General features: G+C 40.0%; 4 protein-coding genes across 4 annotated transcripts; 2 read left to right on the plus strand and 2 right to left on the minus strand.

The window, feature by feature from the left end:
- Nucleotides 1-1,924: 1,924 nt before the first annotated feature.
- On the minus strand, nt 1,925-25,360 carry LOC128709444 (uncharacterized). Its single transcript, XM_053804440.1, has 14 exons — nt 25,018-25,360; nt 23,556-23,811; nt 22,943-23,069; nt 22,640-22,876; nt 22,008-22,567; nt 19,362-20,319; nt 8,921-9,056; nt 7,196-7,564; nt 6,750-7,132; nt 6,509-6,688; nt 5,840-6,430; nt 3,105-3,284; nt 2,609-3,033; nt 1,925-1,994 (listed from the first exon to the last, which is right to left on the minus strand). The coding sequence occupies exons 1-14, from the start codon at nt 25,358-25,360 to the stop codon at nt 1,925-1,927; spliced, it is 4,815 nt and encodes a 1,604-aa protein (XP_053660415.1).
- Nucleotides 11,666-13,455, plus strand: LOC128718861 (cytochrome P450 4c21-like). Its single transcript, XM_053812476.1, has 5 exons — nt 11,666-12,014; nt 12,095-12,347; nt 12,413-12,539; nt 12,599-12,781; nt 12,868-13,455. The coding sequence occupies exons 1-5, from the start codon at nt 11,666-11,668 to the stop codon at nt 13,453-13,455; spliced, it is 1,500 nt and encodes a 499-aa protein (XP_053668451.1).
- Nucleotides 17,275-19,015, plus strand: LOC128718862 (cytochrome P450 4V2-like). Its single transcript, XM_053812477.1, has 5 exons — nt 17,275-17,620; nt 17,693-17,948; nt 18,011-18,137; nt 18,219-18,368; nt 18,434-19,015. Exons 1-5 carry the CDS (start codon nt 17,275-17,277, stop codon nt 19,013-19,015), a joined length of 1,461 nt encoding a protein of 486 aa, XP_053668452.1.
- On the minus strand, nt 19,096-20,578 carry LOC128718863 (uncharacterized). The gene is made up of 3 exons (XM_053812479.1): nt 20,531-20,578; nt 19,362-20,465; nt 19,096-19,299 (listed from the first exon to the last, which is right to left on the minus strand). The coding sequence occupies exons 1-3, from the start codon at nt 20,576-20,578 to the stop codon at nt 19,096-19,098; spliced, it is 1,356 nt and encodes a 451-aa protein (XP_053668454.1).

Consider the following 25,360-nt stretch of genomic DNA (forward strand, 5'->3'; position numbering starts at 1 on the left):
GTTTGGCAACACTGTTGTGATTGGTGGCTTGTATTAGCAAACGTTAATCTATTGGGTAGCTCGTGCTTTGAGAGCTGGGAGCATTCGGGGCATGTCCGAACTTTTCTTAATGTTTCGTTGCATATTTTTCGATGTTTGTTTTGTGTTTCAAACCAACCAGACAACTCGGACAACTTTTGACGGCTAGAAGTCAGCTGGCAAAAACCTATGCTTTCCTTCACAAAACGGTTCGTTTATTTCTACGTTTTGTGGCCAGAGTTTATATGGGATTTTCGATTTTTTTTTATTCGTTTTGCGTCTACACCGCTATGGATGCATCTCTTGTTTTGTTGTTCAGCTGTTTCACTTTCGTTTCTTCATTTATTTTCTCCCCCCCCCCCTTTCGTTCCCCGTACGACTTCATCAGTTGCCAGGCAGCTAGTCATCGAAACGGTTAATTGCACATTGTTGATGCATATGTTAGCGCCGAGGGTGTCGGTGAGGTTTTGCCATTCCGAGCGCATTGCTTACAGCAAGAAAGTGGAAAAAATCGGGCAAAACGATCTTTGAAACGTGTTTGAAGATGGCTAAAGGAGCATTTTGGGGTCTTGGTAAACAAATAAACAGTCTGCGAATACGAAATTGACGTGTTAGTTCCATTTATGCAGTATGCGTTGGTTCTTTTTGGCTTTTTCGAAAACTCTGGCGCAGTGGTTATGTGCATTTTGGTTCAGCTCGGAATTGTTCGTCGTGAGAAGTAATTTTTTGCAATTAAAAATTGCCTCTATGAGCAAATAATAAAATCTATCATATTGGATGCGTTTGTAGCACACTCCAACGAAACTCGAAGTTCTCGGATAAAATATGTAACCAAAATGTGTGTCAAATCGGTAGTCATGGTTTGCTGCAGCCCGGTGTATGTGCGAGCTTATCTTTGCAATTGCAGCTGCATCCACATGCTAACACGCCTGTCACCGATTTTCTCATGACCTTCCCTCGCGACATGACGCAGTAAATTGTATTGTTTTCTGCGTCAGTGGTAGTTTTCATCTGATGTGTGCTTTCTTTTCATCGCTGCGATGCAAGTGTGCCGGAGGCAGTGCGTATATTGTTGAATGTGACTTATTTTGTGACTTACAGCGCGTATGCACGGCTGCGGTGTATGTCACAGTTGAAAGCCGAGCGAACGCGTGGTAGTGGTAATCTGATAAACGATGGTTTCAGAGAAAAAGAAACTGGATCATGCTGGCAACGTGCACTTGTGCAACAAATCAGATCATCATCCGATTAGCTTAACATGTCTCATTGCATGGTGTTCCCAAATTTGGTCCATTTAGGCATTGATAAAGTAAAACAAGCAAGTTAAAATGGGTTAGTGTTTACTTAAACCACTGAAAGTATAAGTTTTTTGCTTTTACCTGTTATTTCATTCTAGTATTCCGTACTCAGAACGAGAATCAAGAGCTATTTTTCATGAAGTTTATTACGAATGAAATAAATCGGAATGAAAAAGAAGAATAATTATGAAAATAAATAAGATGAAATTTTAATGTAATGTTTCTTCTTCTTCTTCTTTATCGGAACAACATCATCAAGCTGCCCACTTTAGTACGGATTCAGTGTTTATACAGCATATATTCAGGTAAAGCTTAAATCGCAGGCAAATGCCAGATTGCCCAGATAAATCATTTTAACTGGTATGCCTTTTTTTTCGTGAAATTAATTTTTAGAGATAAAAATATTTTGCTGAGGAACTTATTAGCAGGAAAATAATTAAACTATTCCAATCCTTCCAAATTGTTTATTGACAATCAATGAAAAACGCTTCAAATACTTAGTTGGTATTGTGTTGGTCTAGTGACACATTGTTTTTACAATTTAGAAATTTTACAATCGAAAGATAAAAATAAAAAGCTGAACTTTAGTTGTCTAACAAATTTTCCTATTAAGTATCGCGATTTTCTTCTTTCTTCTGCAGTAAACCGCGTGATAAAACCATGATTTTGTTTAAACCACTGTAACAGAAAGAAAGTTGACGAAAAGTATTGCGCATTGCCTAACCACAGGCGTTATGGTTTTTCTTATGGCAGGCAAATTATGAAAAAATGGATTTGAACGAATAATACAAACTCTTTTATTTAAATACTGTTCTATTGACATTCTGGCCTAAAGCGGTGAGCAATAATGCAATGGTTGTGACTGCAGGAGTTAAAATTAAATATTGGTAGAAAATTTCAAATTCATATAGCCTTTAGTTAAAGTTATACAGCTAATAAGGTAGATTGAGTAATAGTATGACACACAACATTAGCTTTCTACGCCATGCTAAAAGAGTTCTTCTGAGTGGCTCAATATAGAAATAAGAATTAGTTACTTTATATAAGAATAGTAAATGCGATCAGATACCCGTTGAATTCCACAATACAGATCGTTTCAATTACAATCAGTGCCAACCTTCTTTACAGGTCATTCTTTCGTTCTACGTTTAATGCTTATTTGGTGTCCTGCACCAGTTTTGAGAGTAACTGCAAAGGACAGTTTTAAAGAATCGCCAACAGATAGCGGAGTAGACAGCACATATCTGTGGAGCACTTGAGTGACCATAATTTTCATGGAGAACATGGCGTACCGATAGCCAATACAATTTCTTGGTCCTCCACCAAACGGAATGTAGCTGAAGGGATGCTGTTTGTCAGTCGCACGATCGAAGCGATCAGGATCGAACACATCTGCTCGGTCTCCCCATAGTTCCTTGTTGCGGTGTACGGTGAAAATATTCATGAGCAGCGTTACTCCTGGCGGGATGACAACATCTCCCAGCTTAACTGTCTCGATCGTTTCTCGTCCAATGAGCGGAGCTACCGGAAACAGTCTCATTGTTTCTTTGATCACTTGCTCCAGGTAGTTTTGGGCGGAAATGGTTTCGTAGGTTATGTTAAGCGCAGATCCTCCGTAAATGGTTCGAATTTCTTCGTACACACGGTTTTGTGCATCGGGGTGGATTGCCAGTAGGAATAAGATGTACGCCACTTGATTGGCAGACGTTTCACTACCCTGGAACGGTAATACCGGGGGTTAGAACAATCAAACAAATGATTATACTTATTGGAAGCGAAGTTACGTACAGCTCCTATGATCGTATAAATGTGGTTTTCGATTTCTTGCATTGCTAGATCTTCATCACCACGTTTTGTGTTCAACAGTTGATCCAGAAACACCATTGGCTTGCGATATTGTTCCTCACTTTCTGAATGGAGCTTGTCCAATCGTTCTTTCACAATTTCCTCGCGTCGTCCGTGTAAGATCTGTCGTAGAAAATGTACATAAATCATTCTTCATTCCTTATAAAATCATTTCTTTTTCGATAATTATATCCCTTACAGGATCTATCACACGTTGTAGTTGGATGCGTAGTTTCTGCATTTCTTTGAACCGTTGTGTCATGGCAAATAGCAAATCACTGTAGAGCAATACATTAAACAGGCGGCTACACATAATAGAACAAATCTTTTCAATACCACCGCAAACATCCTTTGTGTGCGGATCCTCCGTAATGTCACTTTTGAGCGAACTGGCACACACCATCTCCAGTGTACATTGCGACGTATAGTGGAGCATATCGAATGGTTTGGTGCTGTCCACCTCTTTAGCCATGCGAGCTACCATCTCTCCTGAGCAACGACTAAATATCGATATGAAGCTGATTAAGATGCGTTGATTAAATGCAGGATTTAACAATTTTCGGTACAGCTTCCAATCTGCATCTGTAAAAACAATAGTTACCTTTCTACACCTATGACATCAACCTCGGATAGTAAAACTTACAACGAGACGACAGTAGTCCATAATCCATCTCGAGAAAACGGTAGAAAAATGCCTTGTCCTGGCATGCTTTACTTGTGAGCGCTTGTTGGATAAGATCCGGATGTGATAGACACAGGACCGTTTTCGGTCCCAACGATATTTTGAACATCTGATCGTACTTAAAAAACCACTCATTTATCACACTAAACGTTTGTTCATCGGAGCGCATAAATAAGTGTGTAGAACCGATAATAGGGTACGATCTTGGTCCTGGAAGATCTTTCGCGAATAGCCCACTATCTCTTGTTAGCTTGCACCAGTAGATAACTAATCCAAGCACCACGATGATGGCCGGAAGGAAAAACATGATCACTCCGTTCAGTCCAAGCGTTAGTCACAAACTAACGAAAAGGAACGAAGTCAGTGCACTTGAAATTGTACAGTAAACCTTCACTGTTTTTATTGTTCCCACATTTGGTTAATGTCACAGCTTCAGGGATCAAGATTAAGTACCATCGCAAAAAAGGTCGTATAAGTTGTTGGTGTTATTCGTGCGCTTCGGGACTGAGATTTTTTTCTGCTCATTGAATTGAAGGCTACATTCCAGCCTCACTGCCAGTGAACTGAAGAGTTATTCAATATTGTTTTTACTAGTGTCATTTGTCGTGAAGTAAGAACCACATTAGGCTGTATCCTTAATTCTAGTTTCTAAAATAAATTCATTGAAACGAGCCTATTCATTTGATTTTTGAAGTTTACGTTTTTTGTTCTTTTCTGTTACATGTTTAGCTGTGCTCAATTGTTGCAATTTCAATGAATGTTTTGATAAGATCGTACATATTATATGGGTTTGGTAGAAACATTCATTCGCATACCTAAAAAAATGTGTCCCATCTATTTTACAGTACACTGCTACAGGTACATTGCAAAGAGCAAAGTTCTCTCAAGAAACTCTTTACGTCACAAGATTTGGGTATTAGGGGCTATTGTTTGTCACTCTTCTCGTGGCTATTTTCTAGTAAAAAGTTTCTGAAACATAAAAGACTTTTAAGCGCTTTTCGGATGTGGGTCGCATGTGGGTAGCAATAAACTCGTCATCAAGTACGGAGAGCATTGGAAATTTTAGTAATGATGAACGAAGAGATGAGTATGCATGTGCTTTGATAGGAAACAGTAAGCTGAAATGTATGAAATAAAAAGAAATGTGATTCCGTACCAAATTTTTTAATTTAATAGAAAATAAAAGTAAAACGGTTTCATGTTTGAATAAATTATATTTTAGTACAAATGACAAAACGCATTCAATATTTGCAGAATGAGTTGATGCTTGCCTACAAACAGGCGTAGTAATGATTCTCGTTTATAGCAAGCAAGATTGGGTTGAAACATAAATTCGAAAAGTTTACTCTATTTTTCAAACAAACCTTGAAAGGGAGTGTAAACATTAATTTCCCCGATGAATGCTGACGAACTTCATAATGAAGCCCTCGGAGATGCCAAAGTGAAGAAGTGTGGTTCTGACCTTGTTGACGACAAATTTCCAATGTCTTAAGCTTTCTCATGCCTTTTTTCTGTATACACCTTTCTTAACACACATATCCTCCTTGTTACACCACGCGTGATCATAATCTTCTTCCGTTGCTGCGCAATCTTGAATCCGAAAAGTCAAAGACATTCCGTGTGAACTCAACGATCGACTTCCACGCACTGTTGATCATACAGTCTGTATGTTAAGAGAATGGCAAGCTAATGCCTATTCATGCGCTCGAATTATATTGCTAACGCTACTTAAAGCAAAGCGTTAATTAAACCGATTTGGAGTTACAGTACTTCATGTTAATAATAATATTATTTTATGATTAAATTCGGATGAAATAATATTAACATTATTGAGATCGAGCAAATTAAATAAAGATTTTCTTTATTTAGTTCAACCAGGCTGTGCTTTTGCGAATCAAAATCGATAACATGACATAAAACAAAAGAATTATCTATTTTATATTGAGAAGCGTAAATTTAATATGGAGATTCGGTCTTAAACCCATCAAACACTAACATTTTTTCTACGTTTTATGAGTAGTTGGTGTCCTACGGCGGTCTTCAGTGTGATTGCAAGCGACAGTCCTAACGAATCGTTAGGTGAGATCGGAGTGGACAGCACATATCTGTGGAGCACTTGACTGACCATAATTTTCATAGTGAACATGCCGTACCGATAGCCAATACAGTTTCTTGGTCCACCGCCAAACGGAATGTAGCTGAAGGGATGCTGTTGCCGAGCATCATACGTCGCAGGGTCGAAGCGATCAGGATCGAACACATCTGCTCGGTCTCCCCACAGCTCCTTGCTACGATGCACATGCATTATATTCATGAGCAGCGTCACTCCTGGCGGGATCACAACATCTCCCAGCTTAACCGTCTCGATCGTTTTCCGTCCGATGAAGGGTGCCACGGGAAACAGTCTCAAAGTTTCTTTGATCACTTGCTCCAAGTAGTTTTGGGCGGATATCGTTTCGTAGGATATATTCAACGAACTGTCGCCGTAAATAGAGCGGATTTCTTCGTACACACGATCCTGCACATTGGGATGCATTGCCAGTTGTAGCAGGATGTAGGCCACTTGATTGGCAGACGTTTCGCTACCCTAAAGGTAAAACAAAAGTGTAAAATAACTATGTCAAAGCATAATGTTTCCCAACATGTTAGTTGTAAAGCTACATACAGCTGCAATGATGGTATGGAGATGGTTTTCGATCTCCTTGCTGGAGAGATCTTCATCACCGCGTTTCATATCCAGCAGTTGGTCCAAAAATATCATTGGCTTACGATATTTTTCTTCTTCGTCTTGATTGATATTTTCCAATCGTTCTTTCGCCATTTCCTCACGTCGTTCGCTTATGATCTGGAACGGGAATATTGCATTCAAACTAGGAAGTCTTGCAATAAGGGATCGTTTTGCTTACCGGATCCAGCATTTCTTGCAGTTTGCTGCGAAGTCTGTCCATTTCTCTGTACCGAGGCGTCATGTTAAATAGCATGTCGCTATAAAGCAAGACGTTGTACACGCGGCTACACATAATAATCATAATCTTTTCAATGCCGCCGCAAATTTCCTTTGCAATTGGATTTTCCGTAATGTCACTTTTGAGCGAACTGGCACACACCATCTCCAGCGTACATTGGGCGGTATAGTGAAGCATATCGAATGGTTTGGTGCTGTCCACCTCTTTAGCCATACGTTCTACCATATCTTCCGAGCAACGACTGAATATCGATATGAAGCTGATCAAGATGCGTTGATTGAACGCTGGGTTCAACATCTTGCGGTACAGCTTCCAATCTGCATCTATAGAAAACGAATAGGGTGTCTACACTTTTGCTACGGTTTCTTAAAATAGTTAATACTTACAACGAGAGGATATTAGTCCATAATCGAGCTCCATAAACCGATAGAAAAATGCCTTATCCTGACATGCTCTATTAGTTAGAACTTGCTGGATAAGATCCGGATGCGATAGACACACGACCGTTGTGGGACCAAGGGATATTTTGAACATCCGATCGTACTTGCGAAACCACTCATTAATTACAGTAAACGTTTCCTCATAAGAGCGCATAAACAGGTAGGTACAGCCGATAATAGGGTACGATCTTGGTCCTGGAAGATCCTTCGCGAATAGCCCACTATCTCTTGTTAGCTTGCACCAGTAGATAACTAATCCAAGCACCACGATGATGGCCGGTAGGAAAAACATGATCACTCCGTTCAGTTCAAACGCTAGTCACAAACTAACTGTGCATCGAACTTTTTGTTACCTCCTCTGTTTTAATGTGCTCACATTTGGCGTGTGTCAAAGCTTTCGAAATGAAGTTCAAGTTCCATCTTAACCAAGAAAATGTATTATTTCTATCGGAATTTTTAATAGTGCGTATCGAGACAGAGATGTTTTCGCTTTCATTGATTTGAAGGTTATAGTGCCGGTGACGGTGGTTTGGTCCTAATCTGCTCTCTTGTCACACATTTAGTTTTTATTACATCTTGTAGATATGTTTGTCCTTACTTGTGTTTTATTTCATAATAGAAAATGTGTGATATTTTAAGCCAGTTGACTCGTAACTAATCTATTCATTGTTTTGGCAACATTTTGGGAATGGTTTTTAAATGCATTATTATGATTAAAAAAATGTGATATTATTGATAATTGAAATTATTATGTGCGATATATGAAAATAAGAATGAATCAAAATAGACCTAGAAATGACGAGATGATTTGTTAGCTCATGCCAGGGTTGACGGTTACAGTTGCTAGCAATAACGACTGTAACAAGAATTTAAGCATCTTGTTTCTTTGGTGGAAATACATGTCTAATGATAGTGTCATTCAGTGTAAAGTTCTTTGAAAAAGCTGTTTACGACGCGTGCAGTTGTGCAGTTGTGATTACACCACATAAATGGGTCAGAACATGAATTAATTACATCCAAATGTAACAAATGAGCAATCCATTCAAATGTAAATTAACCCTACCATCGTCGGTTATTTTGAAGTAAATACAGAACAGAAGCGATAAATAAAAGGCTGTCCAGCTCATTCCGGTTTCAGTAGTTAAGCGAGTGTGTATAGAATTAGTAACCATGCTGTTGTTTCTGTTGTTGCTTGTGATTATTTGCGGTACCATCTTGTGTTGGAAGTACAAGAACATGTATAAATTTGCCGATAATATAGAAATGATGCATTCGTACATTCCGTTAATTGGTCACTCGCTTTTGGTGTTGGGTAAATCGCCCGAACAAGTGTTTAATATGTTTAAAGAAGCGTTCCTGAGACACGATCGTTTATTTCAAGTGCGATTTGGAACGTCAGGGTACATCGCTTCATCTCATCCTGACATTATGCAAACTGTGTTAGATAGTTCAAAGGCAATGGACAAAGCCTCGCAGTATAAGTTTTTCAGACTAGATCTAGGACTAATAGTAAGTCCCTGTAAGTGAATTAGTTTGTTTTAAACGGTGAAACAACATAGAATGATAATACTAGTGGTTTTGTGTGTTTTCACATTCCAGTCGTCCTATGGAAACATCAGCGAAAAACGTTGAACACATCGTTCAACAAACGAATCCTGGAGAGTTTTATACCATGGTTCGACAAATGTGCTGTAAAAATGATCAACGGCATGAAGCGTGAGCCCAACCTTTCCCAGGTGAACTTGATGAAACACTGCGGTCGTTGTACGTTGGACATGGTTTGTGGATCAACCATTGGCACGGATATCTTGGACGATCCGGAAGCAAACAAATTTATACCCATGCTCGAAAAGTACTTATTTATTGCGTTGTAGCATCACAGCGTGTTGGAGAAACTACATTTGTTTTTTTTTTTTGCAGAGTGGCTGGAATATTGGCAAATCGTTTTTTAAATGTATGTAGACACAATGAGGTTCTGTACAAGTTGACTAGTGATTACACGCTCGAAATGCAATATCGCAGTGTGTTTTATCAATACATCAATACGGTAGGTGATCCAGGGTAAATTATTTTATGGAAGTTTATTTTGAACGTTACTTTCACCTAGTGATTACGTTTGTTTCAGATAATTGATCGACAAAAAAGTGTTTTAGCAATCGAAAATGCTGAACAAATCGTCAATCGAGAGGATGATGTTGAATACAGAAAGCCTCAAATAGTCATTGATCACCTGCTTAAAGGAAAACGTGCCGGGCATCCTTTCACAGATCGCGAAGTTTTGGAGCAATGTGTTACAATAATTTTAGCGGTAAATATTAGAAGAACAGATGTGATCCGAATTTGCTCTGCATATTTTATTTTCTGCTTGTTTTATTCATATTATGTTACCTATTTACAGGCTAATGACACATCAGCTTTAGCCATCTGCAATCTGTTGACATTATTGGCAATTCATCGAGATGTACAGGAAAAGGTTCGGGATGAAATTATGAAAATATTTCCTGTGGACAGTAACATCGAAACGACACCAGAAGCGTTGAACGAATTGGTCTATCTGGAACAATGCATCAACGAAGGGCTGAGGCTGTGTCCTTCGGTACCATTGGTAGCCCGAGTCTGCACCGACGATATAGAGGTCGATGGCAACATTTTACCGCGCGGAACATCCCTGCTCTTTAGCATAGTATCGTTGCATCGCAGAAAAGAGCTTTGGGGACCGGATGCGGAGCGATTCGATCCGGATCGCTTTCTGCCCGAACGATCCCAGGGTCGCCATCCGCATGCATTCGCACCATTTAGCATGGGTTCCAGAGATTGCATCGGCAAACGATATGCCATGATAGGTATGAAACAGTTGCTCGTTCACTTGTTGAGAAATTTTCGTTTCCACACCGATTCAGAGTATGATAAGTTGGAGTTCAAATTCGATCTCACACTGAAGCTGTCCCAAGGATATACGTTCAGAATAGAGCCAATTGATGGTGTCTACTAGTATGTTTGGTCAAGATATTTACTTAAAGTATTATTTATGTTCTTTCTGTTCAGTTACTTGTCTTAGGTCAAATAGATTTGAAAACAAATAAATATATTATTTGATATGAATTTATCATTTGAAATTCATTATGACTAGATTCGGAACAAATAATTAAAGAATAAGAATAATAAGAATTAGACAGTGACGTTGGATTATTTTCTTTAGAACCTTTGATTTACTTAATCGCTCAAGGTCGAACATGATCATTTACCAATTGTTTAGTTCTAAGCGGCTAAGCGAATTCATAATGAAATAAGTTACTTGCTTTCTCTGGAGTGATTCATTCTCACCTTTATTAGTATCCGAATTACTTATGGCTACATATAAAAAAGTGTCGCAGTTCCCTTTCCTCTCTCATCTTTTGTCCTTCGGATTGGCTTCCTAGACGACGCGGCAGAAAAGGAGAAGAGTTTTTGCTGAACAATTCCATGGCATCTCTTATTTTTGGGTGGTTTTTGTTTGTTTGTTTTAGGTTAATGAGGAATGTGGAATAGCCTACTTCAAGTAACTGAGGCTTTGAATAGATTAATAGTGATATTGTCGCAGCAGTTCTACCTAAGTTCAAGTAATTCTTCTCGTCTGTTATGGGTGGTATTTATGTCTATGTACTGAACCAATTTACTCAAATAATGCAGCAAATCCAGACGAGCGAGCGAGATCCAGACGAGACGAGTGATCCAGAGCGCTGTTAGTTTTATTTAAATTTTCATTCATTTTTACGTTCGAGAGACAAGTTTTTGCGTCTAAAGCGTATTAGGCCGTATTAAATTGCGATAGAGTTATTCAAATTAATCGTAAAGTATCTCGCAGCGTTGATCGTCGCGGCAGTGATTGCTTGAAGCAAGTTGTTTCACCGTCGTTGCTTGCGCCTCAGCAAATCCGATTCAAATCTGTTTTGCGTTTTATTCTTCTTTACCAAACCATCAAAACAACTAATTTACAATAACTGACTCAATCACCAATGTTAAATTTGTGACATTAGTTCGCCAAGTTTTTATAAAATAATTAGAAAACTGCCTTTTGAATGGAGTGAAAATTCTTTCGTGCACGTCACGGTCGATAAAGTGGTAAGAAAAAAAAAGCTTTCTGTGTCTTAGACAGCGTACGTATGAAACGTACTAAACCATTTTGTGACACTGATGCAAATGGACGTCCAATGTCAATGTCGTTGAGAGCAAAGTTCTTTCAAGAAGCTGTTTACGTCGCGAGAACTTTGACTTCATGATAGAAATGGGACGGAGCATGAAATCAACTTTGACGCATTATTTTCACTTACTACCATCTTTTTTATTAAGCCATCACAGAGCAGAAGAGATAGATAAAAGGCTTTCAGCCGCATTACGGTTTCAGTAATTGAACGAGTGTGGAACGAGTTAGCAACCATGCAGTTGTTTCTGTTGTCGCTTGTGGCTATTTTCGGTACCATCTTGTACCGGAAGTATAAGAATGTGTTCAAATTTGCTGATAATATAGAAATGATGCATTCGCACGTACCTTTATTTGGCCACTCGTTGCTGTTTTTGGGTAAATCGTCCGAACAAGTGTTTAAAATAATTAAAGATGTGTTTGTTAGGCATGATCGTTTATTTCAAATCAGAATGGGATCGACGATATACATATCTTCATCTCATCCTGACATTATGCAAGCTGTGATGGACAATCCTAAGGCGATGAACAAATCCCCGCAGTATAAGTTTTTCAAACTAGAAGATGGAATATTCATGAGTCCCTGTAAGTGAGTTTGTTTAAGTTCAAGAGAGAAGCAATTGAGAATACGAGCACCGGAGATTCTTTTTGTTTATGCATTTCAGATGTCCAGTGGAAACATCAGCGAAAAACGTTGAACACTTCGTTCAACAAACGAATCCTGGAGAGTTTTATACCATGGTTCGATAAATGTGCTGTAAAAATGATCAACGGCATGAAGCGTGAGTCCAATCTTTCCCAGGTGGATTTCATGAAACACTGTAGTCGATGCACGTTGGACATGGTTTGTGGATCAACCATTGGCACGGATATCTTGGACGATCCGGAAGCAAACAAATTTTTACCCATGATCGAAAAGTACGTATTTATTGCACTGTGTAAAACATTTCATACTCAAGAAGCTGCATTTGTTCCTTTTTCAGATTGTTCGAAATAGTTACGGATCGTTTGGTAAATATATTAAAAAATTTTGATTTCCTGTACAAGTTTACAAGAGACTATAAGCTTGAAATAGAATATCGCAGCGTATTTTATCAATACATCAATTCGGTAAGGGTGTTCGTTGGGATGAAGAATTTGACAAAATTTAACGACATCGTTGGTTGCAGATAATCACGAGAAAGAAAAGCTCTATATCGGTGGAAAGTGATGAAAAATCGGTCACTGGCGAAGATGATGTTCAATACAGAAAGCCACAAATATTCATCGATCAACTTCTGAAGGGAAAATGTGCCGGGCAACCATTTACAGATCACGAAGTTTTGATACAATCTGTTACAGTCATTGTTGGGGTACATATGTTTGCGAAGAAATAGCCAACAATACATTAAATTTTCTATCGTATTTATAATTTGTTCGTTCCCCGTGTTATTTACAGGCCAATGAAACGTCGGCTGTAGCCATCTGCAATCTGTTGACATTATTGGCAATTCATCGAGATGTACAAGAAAAGGTTCGGGATGAAATTATGAAAATATTTCCTGTCGACAGTAACATCGAAACGACACCAGAAGCGTTGAACGAATTGGTCTATCTGGAACAATGCATCAACGAAGGGCTGAGGCTGTGTCCTTCGGTACCATTGGTAGCCCGAGTCTGCACCGACGATATAGAGGTCGATGGCAACATTTTACCGCGCGGAACATCCCTGCTCTTTAGCATAGTATCGTTGCATCGCAGAAAAGAGCTTTGGGGACCGGATGCGGAACGATTCGATCCGGATCGCTTTCTGCCCGAACGATCCCAGGGTCGCCATCCGCATGCATTCGCACCATTTAGCATGGGTTCCAGAGATTGCATCGGCAAACGATATGCCATGATAGGTATGAAACAGTTGCTCGTTCACTTGTTGAAAAATTTTCGTTTCCACACCGATTTAGAGTATGATAAGTTGGAGTTCAAATACGATATCACTATGAAGCTGTCCCAAGCATATACGTTCAGCATTGAGCCGATTGACGTTTGAATGAAAAAATGATTCATGGTTCATTGTTTCGATTGGCAGAACGGTTCTAATTTACTGGATTGTTTAAAAAGGTCTCTTGTCTCTTTATGTCAGGAAGTCTCCGAATTTAAACAGCTTTGTGTCATGACAAACGTATCCCGAAGCTGTTGCTTACTTTCTTGCTCAAACCTTGTTTTCTGTTCGTGCCCATGCATCACGTTATTATTCCCATCCAGTGCGCTTGGGACAATGCTAGTACTTTGTCGCCAGGGAGCGCTCTACTGGCCACGAAGTATTAATCATAGTGGTGTAGATTTACAAAAATGCAATGAAAGGGAGTCGATCTATTCAATACTATTCTATTCAAGCGGATATTAAGAATAGAATCGTGAACATGGCTTAAAATTATTCGTCCTAATCTAAAATTGTAGAAGAAACAATGTAAATAAATAAAGTTAATATTGGCTTGCGCTATTTTTCATTAATTCACCATGTACGTTGATGATAGACAAAACGGCGACGGACCGTCATAATAGAATAATCATCATACATAATAATATTGTCATATTATTTGCATGTTGTTTTAGGGTGACCTGATGGTGTATTTGGTAACAGGACTGACTGTTCAGTTGCGGGAAATTAAAGTCATAGATAGCCAGAAATAGCTGATAGCTAGACCTTTTAAGGTTGTTGTGCCGGCAACGAAGAGAAGATTGTTTGCATAGGTGTAGCAACTGGTTTTAGCTCAATACGATATTCCAATGCACAAAAACAAACGCCTGTTTAAATATGCGAGTGCAATACTTCCAGTATTCAGAACCATAATTCATCTTTCACGCAGCTAATCCAGTTGCTCAGAGCTACTGTAGATCAGATTCCGATTTGTTTACATTTTCATTCATTTTTTTCACAACCAAGCGGGGACTTGTTGTGGCTAGCATGTGTCCAGTTCGAACTAATAAAATATTCACGATTTTAGCTTTTCAATGAGCTGTTTAAAGTTGATTAAGCAGGGTGCAAGTGTTTGTTTTTGCATTGCATGCTGCATTAAACCGTAAAACGCGTTAGCAGCCGAAACAATATGAACATGCTGCATGAGCCTTCATAAGCTGCAGGTGAACTTAACAATTCATTCACCCTTCTCTATGCATTGCACTACAATCGGATTATATTTTCTGTTAGACACTGCCTTCAACTGTTGATCCCTTGACTGCACCGTACTTCAGTGATGGCTTGACAAAAGTGCACCAACGAAACATTACCGGAAGTTCAAAGGGTTGATGGTCTTTTTAATTTGCATCCACTCATCTCTCGCAGGGTTGATAGTCGCGAGGCAGTGATGGCTTGTATGGAATAGATCCGCTGTCGTTGAATGTGCCTCAATAAACCAGATACATATTCTGTTTGTAGGTGTGTAATAGTTGTCACCGGTTGTCGTGGGAGAGCAACTTGCATCGGATGCATTGAAACGGGGAATATTTATTCCCACTAGCGCACAGCGTCCATTCCAGTTGAAACAAAACAGTGCAGGAGTAAGGATCGATAAGATGTGGTGGCTATGGTTGATTTTGGTGTTCGGAGTAGTCGGACTTTTTCATTGCTGGATTCTTCAACGGCATAGTTTTGCGAAACATCTACCGAACATGCAGCCGTACTATCCTATTATCGGAAACGGGCAGCTATTTATGGGCAAGTCGCGTGTGAAACTCTTCAACGTACTTATGAAACCGTTTCAAGAGTTTAACGGTTGGTTTAAAATTTGGCTCGGTCCGAAGCTGGTGCTGTGCACGTCACATCCGGACATCATGAACGCAGTGCTTACACATCCCGAGTGTCTTGAAAAGCCGTTTTTCTATGATTTCGTGAAACTGGAGCATGGAATATTTGCCGGACATTGTATGTGTCATCAAGGTGGTTTCGGATATAGCAGTGTCAGAACAAACATTACTGCTCTTTTGCAGATCACCCTTGGAAGACTCAACGCAAGGCGCTCAACCCGGCATTCAACACGCGCATACTGCACAGTTTTATACCCGTGTTTGTGGAATGTTCCAAGCTGATGGTTCAAAATATGGAGAAAAGCATCGGTGAAGGTGCACAATCGTTATCCATCTTTCCCTTCATAAGCAAGTGCACGCTGGAAATGGTTTGTGGTACGACCATAGGGTGTGATGTGTTGGAGCAACCGGGCAAGGAAACGTTCATAGAAAATGTGGACCGGTAATAATATTTATGTGCAGCAATGCGAATAGTTCTGTTCTGCTTCTGTGTTTAACGTGTTAAGCAACATTTTTAATCACTTATGTAGATGTTTTGAACTGGTAGCGAAACGCATGCTGAATATTCATCACTATATCGAAGTTCTTTATCGATTCACCAAAGACTGTGTCGAAGAATCTGAGCGCCGTACTTCCTGTTACCGTTTCTTTGAGTCGGTAAGTGCATTTTTGCATCGTATTTTTGCATACGTCGATACAGCAATGCTTACGCCTACTAGGTCGTAGAAAAAGCCAAAGCGCGCAGCGTCCAGTTCAATGGTGACTTTGCTGATGCATGTGTGGATTACAAGCGACCACAAATATTTGCCGATCAACTTTTGTCCGTGCAACACAATGGTAATCCTTTTACGGACATAGAAATTACGCACAATATCTACTCGATGATCGCAGCGGTACGTGTCGGTGGCTTCGAATCATTATTCGCACGGGATACAAACAGGCTTACAACTTCAACTTTTGTTGCAGGGAAACGACACCACAGCGCTACAGGTTACGCACACCTGTCTGTTTCTGGCCATGTTTCCGGACATTCAGGAGCGTGTGTACCGTGAGGTGCTGGACGTCTTCACCGACCCGGAGCAGGATATTACGCTGGAGGATCTGAAGCGGCTCACCTACATGGAGCGCGTAATAAAGGAAAGTCTCCGGCTAGCGCCATCCGGACCAAATATTGCACGGCAAACAATGCAAGCCATAGAAATAGCGGATCTTCACATTCCGAAGGACAGTCTCATAGTGATGAGCATATTCTCAATGCACCGTCGTACAGATGTGTGGGGACCTGATGCAGATGTGTTTGATCCGGATCGGTTCCTACCGGAGCGTAGCGTTGGACGGAATGTACATTCATTTGTTCCCTTCAGTGCAGGATCGCGGAACTGTATTGGGGCGCGTTATGCGATGCTTGGTATGAAAGTAATGTTGTCAAGCATACTGAGACGGTTGCGTTTGCGATCGAACTTGAAAATGAGTGATTTAAAATTTAGGTTCGATTTAACCCTCAAGCTCGAATCAGACTATTTTGTGGTTGTAGAAAAAAGACAACAAACCCGTGACAAGTCTACCGTTGTCATTGAATGATTTGTTTGGTTTCATAATTCTATTGTGCATTTTTGTTTTCTTTAAATAAGTTAATCAAATAAACATATTTGTATAATAACTATTTCCTTTTATTTCTACTTAAATAACCGTTAATATGCAGTTTAAAAAGGCTAAAAATAGTGAAAAGTTGGCGAGTTAGATTAGATGAGATGCAACCAACAACCTACCGTTTGTTAGGCTGAACTTCAATTCAAGACTTCACCGATCGGCATCAGTTAATTACTGATAGCATCTAAACAAATTATGTGTTGCGTTAGACGTTGTGTGCAATCCATAGCTTATCGATCATTTTATGCAATCGCAGTGCGTTCTATCTAAATATACATTGTGATATACATCACGCATGTGGCCTCAACGTCCGTGAGCGGTCTCGTTATCCTTAACCCACTGGTTGCACCAAGCGAGAGTGATAAACCGCGATTTGCAGCTCAGTCGCATTTGTGCCTTCATCTCAGTCAGAATGTTTGCAATCTTTCTGTTGTCTATTACCTTGTGTATCTTCTATTACTATACGTTTGTAATACGTGTCCGATATGCGCAGGATATTCCCAGTCCGAAGCCATGCTATCCGCTGATAGGAAATGGGTTAGCGTTTATGGAACAATCACCCGTCAAGTTGTTCGAGAACGTAGTACTACCGTTCACACAGTTTGATAGATGGTTCAAAGTTTGGCTCGGGCCTCAGCTGCTGCTGTGCACATCTCATCCAATGCTTGCGGAGTCTGTGCTGAGCCATTCAAAGTGCCTTGAAAAGCCATTTTTCTACAGTTTTGTGCAGTTGGAGCAAGGCATTCTGACGCGAAAATGTACGAAATTTCGGGTGTGTATTTATTACTGCACATTAGGCTAACATTTTTCGTTTATTTCGAGCGGATTAGATAACAAGTGGAAACGCTATCGCAAGTTATTGAGTCCGGCGTTTAGTACGGGCAAGGTGAACAATGCTCTGCCAACATTAATTTCCTGTGCTGATGAGCTCATGTTAAAACTGCAATCGATGGTGGAGAGGATCGGAACAGTTTCATTAGCTCCATTATTAAGTGAGTGTATGTTGAATATGATTTTTTCCACCACGCTGGGTGCAAATGTAGTAGAGCAACACGAGGCGAATAATATTCTGAGGAATCTTGATAGGTACGTGTGAGACTGTCAAGTTACACTTGTGTCACAGTTGTTAAATTTCAATCACTCGGTAGTTTGTTTCAGATGATATCTACTCGTGCAATAAATGCTTTATATCACTACGATTGGATTTATAAGTATACTAAGAATTGCAGAATAGAGACCAACTCGAGAGCCGAATGCTATCGTGTAGTGAATAAGGTTAGTGCATGAATGATAACTGTTTAGAATAAGAAAACAAGTGTAATAATGATTTTATCCCATATCAAAACACATGCACAGGTTCTCGCATCTAGAAGGAAAACTTTGGAATGTTCAGCCTATGAAGCTGAAGATTCTCCGGCGATGTTAGATCGTCTTCTGACAACAAAAGACGACGGTCCGTTAACAGATACAGAGATTGTCCACAACATTTACTCTATTGTAGGAGCTGTGAGTATGAGCCGTAATGTACAAACACACGATCTAATAACAGCAATAAAACGTTTTTCTTCAAGGGCAACGACACGACGGCACACGCGCTTGGGCACACTTGTCTATTCCTTGCAATGCATCCCGCCGTGCAGACCCAGTTGTACCAGGAATTATGTGAGGTGTTTGACAACCTTGATGACGCTATCACAGAGCAAAAGCTTAAGCAACTAAGCTACATGGATTGTGTGCTAAAGGAAAGCTTACGCTTAGCTCCACCGGGTGCAACGGTAGCACGCGAGGCTCAAGAAGATTTATTTATCGACGGACAGTTCATTCCGCGTGGCACAACGGTAGTGGTCAGTCTGTTCGCATTGCATCGGCGAAAGGACTTTTGGGGCGATGACGCTAACCAGTTCGATCCGAAACGATTCCTGCCGGAACGAAGCGAAGGAAGACCCTCCTTTGCTTTTATGCCTTTTAATACCGGCAGTCGTAATTGTCTCGGTTCACGATACGCCATGCTGAGCATGAAGGTGATTTTGACGATGATTGTTCGCGCTTTTAAATTGCACACACAGATGACAATGGAGCAAATGAAGTTCCGGTTCGATATTGCTCTCAAACAGGAACATGGATATTTTATACAGCTTGAACGAAGGATTTGAAATGTGTGAAATAATCTTTATGAAATGTTTTATTAATACTTTACGACGAAACCAAACAATGCTTGTACTAAGCTTGGGCTTTATAATTCTATATTTTTTGCCACGTTGCACGTTTGATACTGATGATTGATAGAAGCAAAGGCAAACATTGTTTCACGGGCTCTATAATAAAAGCAAGTCGCCATTTTAAGCACATTGTAGTACATCGTAGTATCGACGTTCAATAAGATTCCATCCATTTTAGACTCCACAAATGTTTCCATCGCTTCTAAAGTCAATTGTGTCTGAAATAGATCATCTTTCATTAGAACTTTATTTTTTGTAATGGAAAAGATTTTACACTCACCATTTCGAAGCAGCTCGCCATATCTTCAAAAATCTTTGCATCATAATCATCACGCAAAGTGCTTTGATGACAGTGTACAATATCTTGCAACGTAAGCTGAACTTCATCGGCCATTTCGCCTAGCTGATGATACACCATTTCAAGTGGACGCTTGGGGTCATTTGCAATACTGAAGCATTGCAACATGCTTTCCGCAGTTTGTGTCATTTTGTGCATAGCTTTGTGGTTACCAAGCTCTGCTAAACATTTGAGGGAACTTTCATTTTGTAGAAAGCTTTCGATTGGAGAATCAATCAGTTCGAATGTTATGTTTTTCAAACCTTCTTCAAAAGCGTTGATCATGTTCGATGTTTGAAAGACCCATTCGTCAAGCTGCTCGGTTAGATCCTCTACCAACAGTTCCGTTTCATTGCTCAGAAACATCGCAAAATCGGTAATAACCTCAAAAACATCGGCTTCATCGATTGTGTCTCGAAAGACTTCGAGAATTTCGTCACAGACTGCCTGTTGTCTAGGAAGCAGGTTTCCGGTAGCAGCCATAATCGATTCACGAAATGTTGAATTTAGCGGCTCTATTTCATCGAATATCTTATCAATTTTACTCGATATAGTGGAAGTTTCCTCGATGTTGCTCACTTCGTGCAAAACAATCTGCATGTAGCGTTTTGTTTCATCTAGCCGTTGACGATAGCTATTTGCTTCCTGCTCAACTGCCACCATCGTCGCTTCTACCTCGCTCAAGTCTCCTGAGGCCACGTGCTGGCAAAGCAATTCCACACGCAGTAGCAACGGCCGAGAGACGTCGCGGAACAGAACATTCTCGCTGTCCAGCGACGGAAGATGAAACACTTTCTCGCAGTCTTGTATCGTGTTTTCTAGCGTATGATCAACCAATGCTAGCACCCTTAGAATGGCTGTGATACTTTCCTGATTTTGTCGCTCGAATTCGTGGAAAACACTTCGCAATCGGCTCAAAGCATTTGCATTTGATGTTGCATGCAAAGGATGTGTAATGAAGGCACTTTTTTCTATTGTCTGTAGTTCACTGAACATTACCTGCTGAAGTGAGATTACCCGCGGGGATAGCTTCCCCTCTCCTTGTAGCTAAAAGTGAATAGAATGGCATAAAAAAACGGTCCTCGCTGTCGATTTTCGTGGCTTTTACTTACACTCCCCCACAGCAGCAGTAGAATTGGGAATGTTTTACGATGATCCATTACTCTCGTACGCCGACCAACCGTATAATGGGTAGATTCATCACTAGCTTGTAGGTTTTAACACGAATGTGATTTCCGGAAAGCTAATGTTCCATTGACAACGTGTAATTATGGTGATAGATAATATACGGCACGATAATCGCGTTGGTAAAATTACATGCATTTTTGCACGAAATGAAATGTAACGGTGAGAAGTGCAGTTGACGCTGTGATCGATGAATTTTACTGTGATTTATTTTATTGGATGTCACTGACGAGAAAACTCACGCAATGCTGAGATAGTTGAATTGTGTTTAGTCCGTCCATGCAAGCTGTCAAACATTGAGATGTCTATTATAAGTGGCTAGTTATGGAGTTTTTCATAGAAATCTTGTTAAACACGACTTAGTTATGTGTAAGCGAGTGAGTTCTTGAATAAATACCTTCATACATACAGCTGTTCCTTTTCGAATCGTTGGGCTACGCTTGGGCAAACTGTAAAACCTTGTCAATAACGGTGTTGCTAATCGAGTAAACAAGGCATGTACTTCTTCATTACGACAGCGCCAACGCGTCTAGCCACACAGTCCACGGAAATTTGCACGGATCGCCCAATGGTAAAAGCTTTAACCTATTTGACTTGCAAATGAGCGTGTCTAATTCGATAGTAGTGCAAGTTTACCTACAATTAGCTAAATCCAATAAAGAAGCGCTTAAACCGTATCATTGAACTGCGCAGTAAAAGTAAAAGTAATGTGAATCAAGGTGTGTTTGGATGGTTTCATAACGTTTATTTCGAGTATTAAAAAACACATATTTTAGCGTATTGAATGAAACATTTCGATAAAAACAAGCGAAACGAGTTTGAAAATATCACATGGAAATAGTTCTGCTTACTGCCTAGGAAGTGTAGACGGTGCAGGAAGTGAGCGTTTAAGAACATTGAATCGGCAGTCAACATCATTTACTAATCGATAAGTTTGTTTTCCGTTCTCGTTATGTAGTAGACACCGAAAACGCACGATAAGTTTGCTGAATTATCTAATCGAATTGTCTGTTGCGTGAATCAAAGCGCCATTAATGCGTGTTTCAGACAAGTACAACAACAACAAAAAAGTGGAATACATTTACGCTTTGCGTCTAGGTGTGTAATTTTCATACAATTGCCCTCGTAGCCGAAGCCGCTCACTAAACACAACAGCGTTTTAGTGGAAGCACTGTTGCATTGCAATGGTAGGTTGGTGGCTTATCGTTGCATCCAGTTTGGATAAGCAATCGTACAGGTGAAAAAAAATCGAAATGATTCCATAAATTCATGAACTATGATGCCATGCTTCTGATGCCATCTGTCGGCGTTAGCAAGCGACTGTATCAGCGCCAAAACGAGCGCTTTTAAAAAGATTTCAACGCTAGCAAGTGAAACGAGCGCTTCTACACGCGAGGCTCCAACTTTATCAGATGCTCGAAGGACAGATGCATGGAGACTTTGAACTTGAAATCCAACTTTTCGTACGGTATTTCGGTGGTGAGTTTAAAGTTTTTCAATATTTGTGACAGCATAATTTTTAAACTCATCATAGCGTAACGGCTACCGATGCATCCGCGTGGACCGGCACTGAACGGCATATAGGCATACGGGTGCCGGGCTTTGACACGCTCCGGCAAGAAGTTGTCCGGATCGAACATGTCGGCGTTCGGGCCCCAGAATTCCTTATTTCGGTGCAGTGCAAACGCGTTCAGCAGCAGGATGAATCCTTTCGGAATGACATACTCATCCAACTGCATCGGTCCCATCGTCTTGCGACCGAATACGGCCGCTACTGGACACAGCCGCTGCGATTCCTTAATGATGCGTTCCAAATATACCATCTCCTTGAGTATTTCGTGCGTGTACTCCACATCATCGGCCAATAGCTCTCGTATTTCCGCTGCTGCTCGATCCTGAACCTCGGGATGCATGGCGAGCAGCAGGCAGGCGTGAGCGGCCTGCGTGGCGGATGTCTCGTTACCCTGATGAAGAAGCAACATCACGATCAATTATGTACCTACATGATACAGGAAGGACTTGCGACGCATTCTTACAGCTGCAATCATGGTGTAGATATGATCGGTGATCTCCTCGTGCGTAAACGGTTTACCATCGTTCGGTATGGTCAGCAGTTGATCGACAAAGATTTGGGGTTTCTTGTAGTTCAGCATATCGTCTTCTTCATCTTCGAAGACGACGTTGCCATTTTCATCGCTCATCGCATTGTTATTGTTGTTGTCGACCGAATGACGAAGCCGTTCCTCGAACTTTGCACGCTTTTCATGAATTACCTGCAGAACTCCAAAAGGTATACTAATCGCTGTAAGAGGAATACAAGCACACAAGTGTTGTTTTACCTTGTCCGTGAAAGCGTAACATATTTTACGAGCTGCCATTTCAGCACGGTAGAAACGAGTGTTCTTGTACACAAAATCAGGGTAGAGATTTGCGTTGAACATTCGAAGGCCTACGTTGTGAAGGATACTGAGGCAAAAAAGAAAAACAAATGAAATTAAAAATATCTTTTATTGAAGGATAGGGAAAACGACCCTGCTTGATACATTAAAGTATGTTTGTGTACAAGATCAGGTTCATTTGAGACATTTTGTGAAAAGTATTTTTAACATTCTAGAATTTTTCAAAAACGTTATCTGTTTTTATTCATTTATTCATTTCATTGATGTTCCATTCACCATTCCCAACTATTACTCAATTGAATATTCCACTATCACATCATAGAATTAAATGTTAAACCAAAGCTTTTTGGACAAGCATGAATCAATGCATACTAAAGCTTGAACCCCTTATTAGTCCACACAATAGCGTGGTGGTTTCACAGTATTTCAAACCAATTCCTTTCACTTATATTTAACCGTTACGGTCGATCGGTAGTCTCCTAATGATCGTCACTTAGTCCTTTAGTTATTGTTTATTGTGTTTAAAAAGCCGCAATAAATCTATTGTACTTACATTTCCAGCCCTTCGATAAATTCCTGCTTGCCTTCCCTTTCCAGTACCTTCCCGCCGAGTGAGGTGCGACAAATCATTTCCAACGTACAAGGCGAGGTGCATTCGAGCATGTTGATCGGCTTTTCATCGTTCACATGCTTTTGCATGTTACTGATCATTTTCCCCACACAATCGGTAAAGATTGGTATGAAGCTGTTCAGAATGCGTGTGTTGAATGTTGGATTAAGTGCTTTCCGATGCACACGCCACTCGTCATCTTGAAGGAAATAATGGAATTACTTTAGTAAGAATGTCACATTTTTAAGATTAAAAGCTGCTAACGAGGGTGACAAAAGTGACTGTTTCATTTCCAAGGCTTGTGATCTTAATTTAAAAAAAATCATGCACCAGACTGAAAGAAGGTTGCCTATACATGAAGTTGTTTTCCTTGTACATCTCATTGAAATATGTCGACTTACGAGTGATGAAGATTATTGGTGGTAAAGCAATAAATTTAATGCACTAGCCTTCATTTCCTTTCACTTCTCAAATCAATTTGCTTCATAGGCATGATGGGCCCAATAAAATAGTTTTCTTAACGTCAAATTACGTTTTATTGCTAACTGGTGACTGTACTTTTAGGACTCAGTGGTCGTGATTATGTTCTAACTAGTTCGGTCCTCAAAGGAAACGCTACCTTACAATGTAGGTGAAAAAGGTGGAAACTTGTTTTATTGCTGTGGCGATAGTGGTTCAGGTAAATAGTTCGTAACCATTATCAGCGTGCGTAATAGTGGTGCGTAAATGGTTACAAGATACCGGCGACAACTCATGTAACGAACTGGATTTTTCCTATTTACTCAGGGATGGGTAGTATGGTAGATGGTACAAAGATTGTGGATCGATGCATTTGACCGTTTTATGTGATGTGATCAGTAAAAGTATCACAATTGGAGCGTTCGTTGATCTATATTGGAAGGGTTTTAAGTTCATTAAATAAAACTCTATTTATTATGCGAAATCAGCATGAAACAATCTTATCTTGACCGTAGTTAACATAAATTAAATAGATAATTAAATTGTCTTGAAAGAACATACATTTATAAATTACTAGAATAGTTAGGAAGAATAGAGAATTCATTCTCCGATTTCAATACTTAATTTGTTATCAACAACTTATCATCATTTTATATTTCCACTTGCATTTCTGGAGCATTTTTGAATTTTACTTTGCATACTTTGATAACTTTATCGCGAACTTTTACTTCTTTGTGTTCTACACCTTTTATGTTTGAATTCAAATATACCAACTGGGAACTTTTGAAATCTGGTCAACCGTAAAGAAAAATCTGTTAATTTTCAATATAACTAAACCATTTAATTACCACCTATGCTTTCAAAACGAACACCAACCGCACGAAACAGCTTGAAAACTTTCCGGCAGCTTTACTGCTGCGAGTGAAACAAATCTTTCAAAACTTACACTTCGCCGTAAGCAATCCGTGCTCCACGCGCATGAAATCGTACACGAATGGTTTGTCCATGCTGACCTGTTCGGTCATAATTTTCTGAATCAGATCCGGATGCGTAATACAGATGACCGGTATCGGGCCAAAGGAAAGTTTGAAGATGCGTTTGTTATCCTTGTACGCTCGAGTAAGGCTCTTGAAGATTTCGTACGAGTTCTTCTGCGCAAACTCGAGCCCGTTGCCGAATATTGGATGCAGTGGCTCAACGCATGGGATTTTTTCCGCAAACTTAAACTTAATCTTGCAGTACACGTAGAGCGAAAGAACGCCGAAACCCAACAACAGAAGCGTTATCAT

This window comes from Anopheles marshallii, chromosome 2 (genome assembly GCF_943734725.1).
Source record: "Anopheles marshallii chromosome 2, idAnoMarsDA_429_01, whole genome shotgun sequence".
NCBI classification, from domain to species: Eukaryota; Metazoa; Arthropoda; class Insecta; order Diptera; family Culicidae; genus Anopheles; species Anopheles marshallii.